This window comes from Chiloscyllium plagiosum, chromosome 45 (genome assembly GCF_004010195.1).
Source record: "Chiloscyllium plagiosum isolate BGI_BamShark_2017 chromosome 45, ASM401019v2, whole genome shotgun sequence".
In the NCBI taxonomy this organism is placed as follows: Eukaryota; Metazoa; Chordata; class Chondrichthyes; order Orectolobiformes; family Hemiscylliidae; genus Chiloscyllium; species Chiloscyllium plagiosum.
In genome coordinates, this window is record NC_057754.1 from 1,267,390 (window position 1) to 1,279,329 (window position 11,940).

The following is an 11,940-nucleotide window of genomic DNA, read 5'->3' on the forward strand; positions in this document are numbered from 1 at the left end:
AACACTCCCCAGGACAGGGACAGCACGGGGTTAGATACAGAGTAAAGCTCCCTCTACACTGTCCCCCCATCAAACAATCCCCAGGACAGGGACAGGGGTTAGATACAGAGTAAAGCTCCCAGCACAAGGTTAGATACAGAGGAAAGCTCCCTCTACACTGTCCCCCATCAAACACTCCCCAGGACTGGGACAGGGGGTTAGATACAGAGTAAAGCTCCCTCTACACTGTCCCCCATCAAACACTCCCCAGGACAGGGACAGCACAGGGTTAGATACAGAGTAAAGCTCCCTCTACACTGTCCCCCATCAAACACTCCCCAGGACCGGGACAGGGGTTAGATACAGAGTAAAGCTCCCTCTACACTGTCCCCCCCATCAAACACTCCCCAGGACAGGGACAGCACAGGGTTAGATACAGAGGAAAGCTCCCTCTACACTGTCCCCCATCAAACACTCCCCAGGACAGGGACAGCACAGGGCTAGATACAGAGTAAAGCTCCCTCTACACTGTCTCCCCCATTAAGCACTCCCCAGGACAGGGACAGCACGGGGTTAGATACAGAGTAAAGCTCCCTCTACACTGTCCCCCCCATTAAACACTCCCCAGGACAGGGACAGCACGGGGTTAGATACAGTGTAAAGCTCCCTCTAAACTGTCCCCCATCAAACACTCCCCAGGACAGGGACAGCATGGGGTTAGATACAGAGTAAAGCTCCCTCTACACTGTCCCCCCCCATTAAACACTCCCCAGGACAGGGACAGCACAGGGTTAGATACAGAGTAAAGCTCCCTCTACATTGTCCCCCCCATCAAACACTCCCCAGGACAGGGACAGCACGTTAGATACAGAGTAAAGCCCTCTCTACACTGTCCCCCCCATTAAACACTCCCCAGGACAGGGACAGCATGGGGTTAGATACAGAGTAAAGCTTCCTCTACACTGTCCTCCATCAAACACTCCCCAGGACAGGGACAGCACGGGGTTAGATACAGAGTAATGCTCCCTCTACACTGTCCCCAAATCAAACACTCCCCAGGACAGGGACAGCACGGGGTTAGATACAGAGTAAAGCTCCCTCTGCACTGTCCCCCCCACCAAACACTCCCCAGGACAGGGGTTAGATACAGAGTAAAGCTGCCTCTACACTGTCCCCCCCATCAAACACTCCCCAGGACAGGGACAGCACGGGGTTAGATACAGAGTAAAGCTCCCTCTACACTGTCCCCCCCATCAAACACTCCCCAGGACAGGGACAGCACGGGGTTGGAATCCGTGTGGTTGGAATGATGTCAGTGACCTTGGCGATCCAGCTGATGAATTCTGGATGCTTGGCGTGTTACTCACTTTGGGGTGACATACTTCTTGCCAGCAGTAGTTTTGTCAGGCGCCTTCGTGACTCGGACGCATGACACACCAGGGTTGACTCCATCTTCGTATACACCTGTTGGAACAGTGTTTGACCGGGATTGGCTTTACTCTGACATGTGCACAAAGATCAGGCTGAGTGCTTCCCAGCTCAGTCACACTCCCTGACTCTCAGAGAGACACTCTCTCTTCCCCATCCCAGTGAATGCAGGCTGGTGCTGACCTCCACCCTTCAGGCAGCTGGCCCCAGTGGCTAAACGCCAAACAGCGGGCCCCAAACCCATGCAGGAGGGGGCAGCTGGTCAACCTCAGCAGGCATCACAGCCTGACCAGATACTCACACCCGATTATCGTTCCCAGGTCAGTAAGAACTCTGCGGAACGTCAGCTTCTTCAACCCAGTGCCTCAACTCCGAGAGCACTCTCTGCAGCCACAGGCAGACTACATTCGCATGGCGCCTAATGGGCCTCGCAGGTCATTTTCAAGGATGGCAAGCTCGTCTTGGAGAAAACGTGCTGGGAAGTCATGCATGGCAGGATCCCACAAACAGCGATGAAAACGTGCTGGGAAGTCATGCAGGGCAGGATCCCACAAACAGCAATGAAAACGTGCTGGGAAGACATGCAGGGCAGGATCCCACAAACAGCGATGAAAACGTGCTGGGAAGACATGCAGGGCAGGATCCCACAAACAGCGATGAAAACGTGCTGGGAAGACATGCAGGGCAGGATCCCACAAACAGCGATGAAAACGTGCTGGGAAGACATGCAGGGCAGGATCCCACAAACAGCGATGAAAACGTGCTGGGAAGTCATGCAGGGCAGGATCCCACAAACAGCGATGACATCAACCATCAGTTATTGTTTGTTATTTCTGAAATCTTGCTGATTCAGGCACAGTTATAGGCCCCGCGAGATGTATCCTTTCAAATATTGGCCGTGGGATCTTTTACATCACTCGTTCCCCCCCCCCCACCACCTCCACATTAGGACTGAGATGCGGAGAAATTTATTCACCCAGAGTTGACAGTCTGTGCAAAGTGGTTGAGGTCAAAACATTCAATGTGTTCAAGGGGGAAGTGAGATGTAGTTGCTCCGGTTAAAGGGACAAAAGGGTAGGAAAACGCGGTAACACGGTACGGAGTTCACTGACCAACCACAACCGTACTGCGGGGAGCTGCAAAGAGCCAAATGGCTCTGGGCGTTTGCGGCTCCTCAAGCCTCTCGGTGATGGAAGCGGGAAAATTGGTGACAGACTCTGAAAACAGTCAGTCAGAGCTCCAGCTGTCCAACGCCTCCTGGCGGGCACCCTGCTCTCGGGGATTTTGCGTGCCACGTTGGCGCCAGTTTGTGTGTCTCAACCGGCCGGCACGTTTCGCCGGAAGGTTCGTGGTGCCAGGCCAACCGAGTGAAGAGCCTCAGCGTTTCGGATCGCACAAAGGGAATGACAGTTCATTCTCTGGAAACCCTGCAGACCAGACTGGGTTCAAACAGGCCCATCCACCATTCACCTCCGCTCCGTTAGACAATGGCATGTGGTGCTGAAAGTGGAGAGCTCCTTTCCCATGACGTTTGGAGATCCCTGCCTCCCTCCACTTCTGGATTCCATGTGCATCCCCAGTCCTTGGTTGAACGTCTGTGGACGTGTTGGGCCTGTTACCACACTGGAGGGGATCTATGATTCAGCCCCCTGCGCTGTAAGACTCCCTCACTAAATCTCTCTGCCATCCCATCTCTGTCATGTCCTCCCTTAAGACACTCGTTAGAAACACTCCGTTTGATGGAGCTTTGTCCCCGATATATTTGGAGTAACTCGCTGTCAACTTTCAATGGGCTGTCAAACACCCTCCACTGTTTCACTGTAACAGAGGTGCCCGGATATAGGAGGCTGAGCCTGCTCTGTGGAACATCTAGACAGTCCCTTCTTAAACGTTTCACCCAGCCAGCGTCAGACTGAACAGAGGAAAGGTAGGCAGGATGACTCACCGTGTAGATCAGTGAAGGTGGCTTCGTATTTGACGGGTTCCGTTCGGGACGTGGCTCCGAGCTCAGTTCTGCAGCACAGGTCAGTGCACTCCAGCCTCAGAGTCTCCCTGCGCACGGCCTTCTGGAACCAGGGTGTGCGCTCCGGCGCGGGTCGCAGATCGGGTACGGGGAACTGCAGCCGCAGGTGGGCTCTGGGGGCCGTGAGGCGCACCGAGGTCGGCTGCCCCAGAACTGGAGGGGGCTCGGCGCAGAGTGCAGGGACCCTTGGAATCTGAAACTCATCAGTCAGAGCAGCAAGTCAGCACAGAGGGGAATGTGTGCACCTATACACACACACGCACACACAGAGAGAGAGAGACACGTGCTCACACAGACAGACACACACACACACACAGAGACACACGTGCTCACACAGACACACACACGCACCCAGAGAGAGATGCGCTCACACAGACAGACAGACACACACACAGAGACGCACGTGCTCACACAGACACACACGCGCACCCAGAGAGAGACATGCGCTCACACAGACAGACACACACACACGTGCTCACAGACACACACACGCGCAGAGACACGCGTATATAGACACACATACAAACACGCGCACAGATAGACACACACGCACTCACAGACACACACACTCACAAATACACACACACACACACAGAGACACACACACTCACAAATACACACACGCGCACACAGAGACGCACACGCGCTCACACAGATACACAGAGACATATGCGTTCACGCAAACAGACACGCATACAGAGACGCACACGCGCCTAACCCTGTTGCTGGTCCTGTCTTGCGGAGTATTTGATGGGGACAGTGTAGAGCACGGGGTTAGTCTGTATCTAACCCCGTGCTGTCCCTGTCCTGGGGAATGTTTGATGGGGGGACAGTGTAGAGGGAGCTGTACTCTGTATCTAACCCCGTGCTGTCCCTGTCCTGGGGAGTGTTTGATGGGAGGACAGTGTAGAGGGAGCTTTACTCTGTATCTAACCCCGTGCTGTCCCTGTCCTGGGGGGAGTGTTTGATGGGGGACAGTGCAGAGGGAGCTGTACTCTGTATCTAACCCTGTGCTGTCCCTGTCCTGGGGAGTGTTTGATGGGGGGACAGTGCAGAGGGAGCTGTACTCTGTATCTAACCCCGTGCTGTCCCTGTCCTGGGGAGTGTTTGATGGGGGACAGTGTAGAGGGAGCTTTACTCTGTATCTCACCCCGTGCTGTCCCTGTCCTGGGGGGAATGTTTGATGGGGGACAGTGATGTGTCTCGATCCAGTGCCCACTCCTATGCTCTCACCAGCCTTTTGCCCTTGTCCCAGCTGTGCTCTGATTCAAGTCTGTTACACTTCATATCTTTCCCAACTCTGTCAGGTGGGACTAGATCAAATTATGATATCCGGTCGGCATAGCCGAGTTGGGCCGAATGGTCTGTTTCATGCTCCACGGCCACGGGCCCTCAGAGTGGCAACATGAACACACTGCCTGACGGTTTCCACCGTCGAACTACTGCCTGCCTTTCCGCTCACCAGCACTTGCTCCGAAGGTCTCCCCTGTGCGGTCCGGAATTCTTGACCCCCCGCGGGACGGGGTCTGAGTAGGAAGTCCACCCTATCCAGGAAGCCCAGGTCGATATCCGTTTGTGCTTCCTGAAGTTCGACGAGCAGCTCGGCGCTGCGTGACACCTTCCTGCGGCTGCCCTGAGAGGGGGGAGAGGCAGACACAGTCAGTCAGTCATTCCCCCCCCCCCTAGGGTCACCTCCAACCCTGTCCCTCATTCCCGCCACCAAACAGCTCTCCCGAAACACAGCGCCTTCTGTCCCCCACATTACCCCCTTGGCTGATCTCCCTGTTTTCCCACGTCATTCCTGAATCTTTTACCCTCTCGGACCAGGCTGTACAATATCGGTGGTTTAGCTCAGTTGGCTGGACGGCGGGTTTGCATGCAGGAAGAGCGCGGGTTCGATTCCCACCCCGGCTGAAGGATTCTCCTTCTCGATCTCTCCCCACACCTGAGCTGTGGAGACCTTCAGGCTAAACCACCACCAGTTGTCTCTCTCAGATGAGACAGCAGGCCTGTCACCTGATAAGAGTCAGACGGCGTCCACCTCTGGTGCACAGTTCTGGTCTCCTTTTTCAAGGAAGCAGTTCAGGGAGGCTTTCCTCAGGATGGGCAGGGTCTTTCAATTATTTCACGGGATGTCTGCTCGTCCAGCACTTAGTGCCCATCCCGGGTTAAGAAGCAATCACACTGCTGTGGGTCTGGAGTCACATGTAGGCCAGACCAGGTGAAGAGGGCAGATTTCCTTCCTGTCAGTGAAGCAGATTATGATGATCAATGATGGCTACCTGGTCGTCATTAGAATAGCGTTTTCCCCCCAGATTCGAGACTTTAGTTTTGCACATTTGGCCATGGTGGGATTTCAGCCTGCCCCCTTTGCCTGGTCTCTGGATTACATGTCCATACGCCACCAGTCTTCCCAGCTGCCCCATGAGGTAAGACTGGACAGGCCCAGCTTGCCAAAGCCAGAGTTTTACAAGGGTAAGGGACAACTGGATTGAAACGGAGGAGATATGGTGGGCGGCTCGGTGGCTCAGTGGTTAGCACTGCTGCCTCACAGCGCCGGGGAGCCGGGTTCGATTCCAGCCTCGGGTGACTGTGCAAACTCCACACAGACATTCTCCTCGTGTCTGCTTGGGGCTTACTCCAGGTGCTCCGGTTTCCTCCCACAGCCACTTAGATGTGCAGTAGAGGTGCTACTTTGCCCGTAGTGTTCAGGGGTGTGTAGGCTAGGGGCATCTGTCAGGGGACATGTAGAGCAATAGGACAGGGGTAATGGGTCTGGGTGGGTTACTCTTTGAAGGGTCAGCATGGGCTTGTGGGGCCAAATGGCCAGTTTGCACACTGTAGGGATTCCACGATTCTTCTGTGATGAGATCTGGAGGAGCCATAGCGACCGAGTAGATGGAGGCCATTCGGGTCTTTGACAGGCTGCGGTGGGACAAGAATGTTTCACCTCGCGCGAGAACCAGGATTCACAGGTTCAAAAGGAGATTCAGACACATTTAAAATGGAGACAAACTTTGGGAACTCTCTTCCCCAAAAGGCAGTGACTATTTTTAATGCAGAGTTAGGTAGTTTCTCGGGCTAAGGGGATGAAAGGTTATCAGAGGAGGGGCAGGAACATGGATCAGTGTATGGAATAGCGATGTCGGCCTGAGAGACCAAACGAGCCCTTCCTGCTCCTGATCCCCGTGTAAGGTCAATTTAGTATCGGCCTCACCCTCAGGGTTCTGTCATTCGGATCCACGTGGAAGAGAAAGATCGAACAGCTACTACTGGATGAAGAGCGAATGGGAGATCACCCTGGTATTGTGACCAATGAGGGTAGCCCTCATTCAAGCCAGTCATTATCATTTTGCTGTCGGTGGGAGCTTGCTGTGCACAAATGGGCTACGAAATTTCATTAGAGATTAGACTTTGAAAAGCGCTTAAAAGGCTTTTTTTTTAAGATTCCCTACAGTGTGGAAACAGGCCCTTCGGCCCAACAAGTACACACCGACCCTCCGAAGAGAGACCCACCCAGACCCATTCCCCTACACGATTTTTACTCTGACTATTGCACCTATCACTGTGAGACCATTTAGCCCGGCCAATCCACCCTAACCTGTACATCCCTGGGCACTACGGGACAATTTAGCACGGCCAACCCACCCTTACCTGTACATCCCTGGGCATTATGGGACAATTTAGCATGGCCAATCCACCCTAACCTGTACATCCCTGGGCACTACGGGACAATTTAGCACGGCCAACCCACCCTAACCTGCACATCCCTGGGCACTATGGGACAATTTAGCACGGCCAATCCACCCTAACCTGCACATCCCTGGACACTATGGGACAATTTAGCACGGCCAACCCACCCTAACCTGTACATCCCTGGGCACTATGGGACAATTTAGCACGGCCAATCCACCCTAACCTGCACATCTTTGGACTGTGGGAGGAAACTGGAGCACACAGAGGAAACCCACGCAGACACGGAGAGAATGTGCAAACTCCACACAGACGGTCCCCCAAGGCTGAAAATGAACCCAGGTCCCTGGCGCTGTGCTAACCACTGAGCCACCGTGCTGCCCCAGTTAGATAACACTCAGAGATGCTGGGCATCGTGCAAAGTATGAGAATCGTGCTCTTCACTTATTTTGAATTGCTGGATAGGTCCGGGAACAGACATGCGCGGATAGCATTGTCTCCGCCTTACCTTGCCGGCCGTCCTCTCGGTTAGTCTGTAATGGATCTGAGCACAGGGACTGGCACTGGACCCGCAAGCTAACGGCGATGCCTTCTCAAACAGCAACAGCTGCACAAGATGGAAGGAGGAGTTAAAAGAGCAGATCCAAACAGATAGGCGGGTCGCCAACAGATGTGGGAGCAGGCCGGAAACCAGGGATAGACTTGTCAGCTCTCAACATGCTTGTCAAACCTAGAATACGGTGTGCAACACTGGGTGCAATTCTGCAACTGGACAGCACTTGTCAAATAATCCCAAGTGTGCCGATAATGACACCAATTTCGGATTGTCAGTCAGACTCTCAGCACAATCTGCTTATACAGTGGCTCCGCCGCGACCCCGTAACTCACCGGGGATACGCTCCAAGACCTACCGCAGAAACCCGAAACCACAGATAGGAGAGAACCCATTCATTTCAATGGGAAACCTAACTTCCCGGCAGCTCCCTGGTTCTGGAACAGTCCTTGTAATATGTTTAGGGTAAACCGCGGGTAATTGAAACCGCGGTAATTGGACCCACGGATACGGGGCTCGCCTTGTAGTGGCGTACATATTCAGATACAAGGCCCTGTCCTTTGCCAACAGAACGGACAGGGCCTTGTATGTGAATATGTACGGCTTCGACCACTACAGTTGGATGTTCACATCCAACCACTGCTGCCTACCCCTTGGCAATGCCTCAACTAATCCGCCCGGTTAGAATTTAAACAGAAGCTTAGTAGTTATATTCCGCCCCCCCCCTCCCGGGGCACTCTCCCTGACAATGCAGACCATTCGACAACCAATCAGCACCATCTTCGCCTGCAGTATAAATTGTTGGTCCTGATGAAACCTGGCATTCTTGCAATTCTGCCCTGACAAGTGTAAGTGTTTTGGGAGATCAAGCGGCTAACTGTCAGACTGATTTATCAACCAAGTACACTCAAAACAAAAAGAAATCCTGAGGCAGACGGAATTCAATGACTGAGGAGCATTTAATGAACAACCTGGAGTGCGCCAATAGCTAATCAGCCACAACATAAGATGCTGGATGTAGGTTTGCTCGCTGAGCTGGAAGGTTCGTTTTCAGACGTTTCGTCACCATACTTGGTAACATCTTCAGTGAGCCTCCGGAAGAAGCACTGGTGGTGCAGCCCGGTTTTCTCTGTTTGTGTTTGGGTTTCCTTGGGGTGGCGATGTCATTTCCTGTGGTGACATCATTTCCTGTTCCTTTCCTCACTGCAGGAAATGACATCAACCCAGGGAATCTCAAACACAAATAGAAAGCGGGCTACACCACCAGTGCTTCATCCAGAGGCTCACTGAAAATGTTACCTTGGATGGTGACAAAACGTCTGAAAATGAACCTTCCAGCTCAGGGAGCAAACCCACATCCAGAGGCTCAACCTGAGCTACAAATCTACTCAAAACTCACTAATAACATAAAACGATTAGTCAAGTTTACTCTTACGAGAAATGGTATATGTTCATATGCAGAGACCTATTTTCTCTGAACAATAGGAAGGTTTGTCTGAATCATCCAGCAGTTTGGAGCCTGCAGTTCCCTGTTGCTTGTTCCAAAGCAATACTTCAGCCAAATTTGTAACCAATCAGCCCCCTTCCTCCTGCAGTATAAATTGCTGCCACCATCTGAAACTTGACATTCTTGCAACTGTCCTGATGAGTGCAGAGTGAAGACCCCGTGCAACACGGCTCCTTTTTCGGCAACACTCCATTTCTCCAAGAGCCCTGGTAACTTATTATGACAAGCAGCTGATAAGGAGCCAGGCACGGTGTTGTGGAGCAGTGTTTCTAAATGGGTTGATCTGGGTGCAGTGGAAACCCAACGGTGAATGCCACTTACCTCCGTGTATTCGGCAACCTGCTGCTCGGCCCCGGGTCCCGCCGGGCTCCACAGGCACTCCAGGATCTCCAGCGTGCCGAAGCAGATATCCGTGCTCAGGAGCTGTGCCCCTCCGCCCGCCTTCTGCTCACTCGTCAGCTGCACCGCGCCACCCGACAGCCTGGACAGACAAAGGGCGAGAGCGTTAACCACCGAGGGCCACTCACTTTTCAAAGGAAACAACTGCACTGGCGCCAGAGGCAAAGGTCACGCATAGAGGCACCCCTCGCTATCTGCCACCCCGAAAACGTGTGAACACAGAGAAGCTTTCAGCAGCGCCGAAAGGATAATGAACGGGCACACAGCGGGGAAACCAAATGCAGGGCTAAAGGAATACAACAGAGCAACAAGGCCATTCAGAATGCAGCGCGCGCGCGTGCGCACACACACACACTCTCTCTCTCACACAGACACACACAGACACACTCTCTCACACAGACACACACACACTCTCTCTCTCTCTCTCACACGCAGACACTCTCTCTCACACGCACGCAGACACTCTCTCTCACACGCACACAGACACTCTCTCTCACGCACACAGACACTCTCTCTCACGCACACAGACACTCTCTCTCACGCACACAGACACTCTCTCTCACGCACACAGACACTCTCTCTCACGCACACAGACACTCTCTCTCACGCACACAGACACTCTCTCTCACGCACACAGACACTCTCTCTCACGCACCGCACAGACACTCACACGCACAGACACTCACACGCACAGACACTCACACGCACAGTATCAACCGCTTTTCCCTCAATCATCTTCATCACCTCCTCAAAAAAACTCCCCACACAAAATCATGCTGTCTATCGCTAATCGGTCCATTCGCTCCAAAATGCTGATAGATCTTGTTCCTGAGAATCTTTTCCAATTATTTCCCTACGACTGACACGGGGCTCACAGGCCTGTAATTCCTGCATTATCCCTGTTACCCTTCTTAAACAATGGGACAACACTAGCTATTCTCTAGTCGCCTGGGACCTCACCTGTGGTCAAAGAGGATACAAGGATGTCCATCAATACTCCAGAAATTTGTGTTCTTGCCTCCCTGAATCTGCTGGGATAGATCCCTTTAGGACACAGGAACTTAACTACCTTAAAACATTTTAAGACTAACAACACTTCTTCCTTTTGAATAGCAACTTGATTTCGAGATTTGACACTCTCTTCCCTGACAGCAATCCTTCTCTTTGGTGAATACTGATACAATACATTCATTTAAGTCCTCACCTACCTTATCTGGCTACGCACAGATTCTCTCCTTTCTCCTTGAGTGGGCCAACTCTTTCCCCTGGCTACCCTCTCACTTTTTATTTATGTATAAAAAGCCTTGGGATTCTCCTAAATCCTGTTTGTCAATGTCTTTTCATGACCCCTTCTAATTCCTTGCTTAAGTTCCTTCCTATTGCTATTTCCTCTGGTCTTATGAAAACCTCCTTCCTGCGTCTACCTTGTAAGAATTTGGTAAGCTTTGAGGAGATTCTCTCGCGTTCTTCCACATTCTAGAGAATTCACACCCAGCCTCTTTAAGCTCTCCTCAAGGAGGGTCAATTCACCCCCAGGGAAGACTCCCTCCGTGGTAAATACAGTAGAACACCGATTATCCGAACGAGACGGGCGGGAAGAATTTTGTTTGGATAACTGATCGTTCGGATAATCGATCCGTAATTTAGGAGTGCTGGTTATCCCGATCATTTCTGGGTTACCCAGCCATGCACACCATAATGCCATCTAACCAATAACTGATCTATCGTAAACAAACCATAACTTAGAAGTGCTGGTTAACCCAAACATTTCTTGGCTATCCGGCAACACACTCAATGCGGAGTTGCCAATGCCGTTTTTATGGGACCAGGAGATCGTCGGATAATCTGGAATTTGGATAATTGATGTTCGGATAATTGAGGTTGTACTGTATATCCTTCCTTAGGTAAGGAGAGGATAACTGTGTACAGCTGTTCGATGAAGCAGAGATTTGCATGGACCATCAGAAGGGCAGCAGTGACCAAAAACATCACAAGAGGAAAATTCAACAGGACCTGGGGTTTTGGATCTCAGTGTACAGACTGCGGCAGGGGGGCCCCTTTATGTGCTACTGGGTCTCTCCTGCAGAAGGGATGCAAGAACAGTGCACACGGTGCTGTAATGATTCACTCGGTCTTACAGCAGTGAAGGGGGAAACAACACGCCCCGGACAAGCAAAGGGATTTATCCACTCGATTGGAGGGTGGTAGGTAACCGAATGGAGCTCTGTGAGGTGATGCAGACTGGCTCCAGGGTCAGTTAGGACGATAAGGTTAGAAGGGTGTGACAGATGAAACTAGTGGGATATCAAAAACTAAAGTGAGGGAGAGAGTGGGATTAGACTGGGTGGGATATTAAAG

The 11,940-nt window shown here is 52.2% G+C and overlaps 2 protein-coding genes across 2 annotated transcripts in view; both read right to left on the minus strand.

The window, feature by feature from the left end:
• Positions 1–10,317, minus strand: part of LOC122543976 (autophagy-related protein 2 homolog A-like) — a 14,846-nt gene extending 4,529 nt beyond the window's left edge. The window contains exons 1-6 of the mRNA XM_043682984.1: positions 10,253–10,317; positions 9,505–9,664; positions 7,632–7,730; positions 4,893–5,063; positions 3,353–3,623; positions 1,347–1,443 (exon numbers count right to left, since the gene is read on the minus strand). Coding sequence (XP_043538919.1) covers positions 1,347–1,443; positions 3,353–3,623; positions 4,893–5,063; positions 7,632–7,730; positions 9,505–9,664; positions 10,253–10,317 — 863 coding nt within the window. The remainder of the gene's footprint in view (positions 1–1,346; positions 1,444–3,352; positions 3,624–4,892; positions 5,064–7,631; positions 7,731–9,504; positions 9,665–10,252) is intronic.
• The window catches only part of LOC122543977 (mitogen-activated protein kinase kinase kinase kinase 2-like), a 26,002-nt gene continuing 14,235 nt past the window's right edge, over positions 174–11,940 (minus strand). The window contains exons 6-8 of the mRNA XM_043682985.1: positions 11,300–11,303; positions 10,644–10,651; positions 174–184 (exon numbers count right to left, since the gene is read on the minus strand). Coding sequence (XP_043538920.1) covers positions 10,648–10,651; positions 11,300–11,303 — 8 coding nt within the window. The 3' untranslated portion in view covers positions 174–184; positions 10,644–10,647. The remainder of the gene's footprint in view (positions 185–10,643; positions 10,652–11,299; positions 11,304–11,940) is intronic.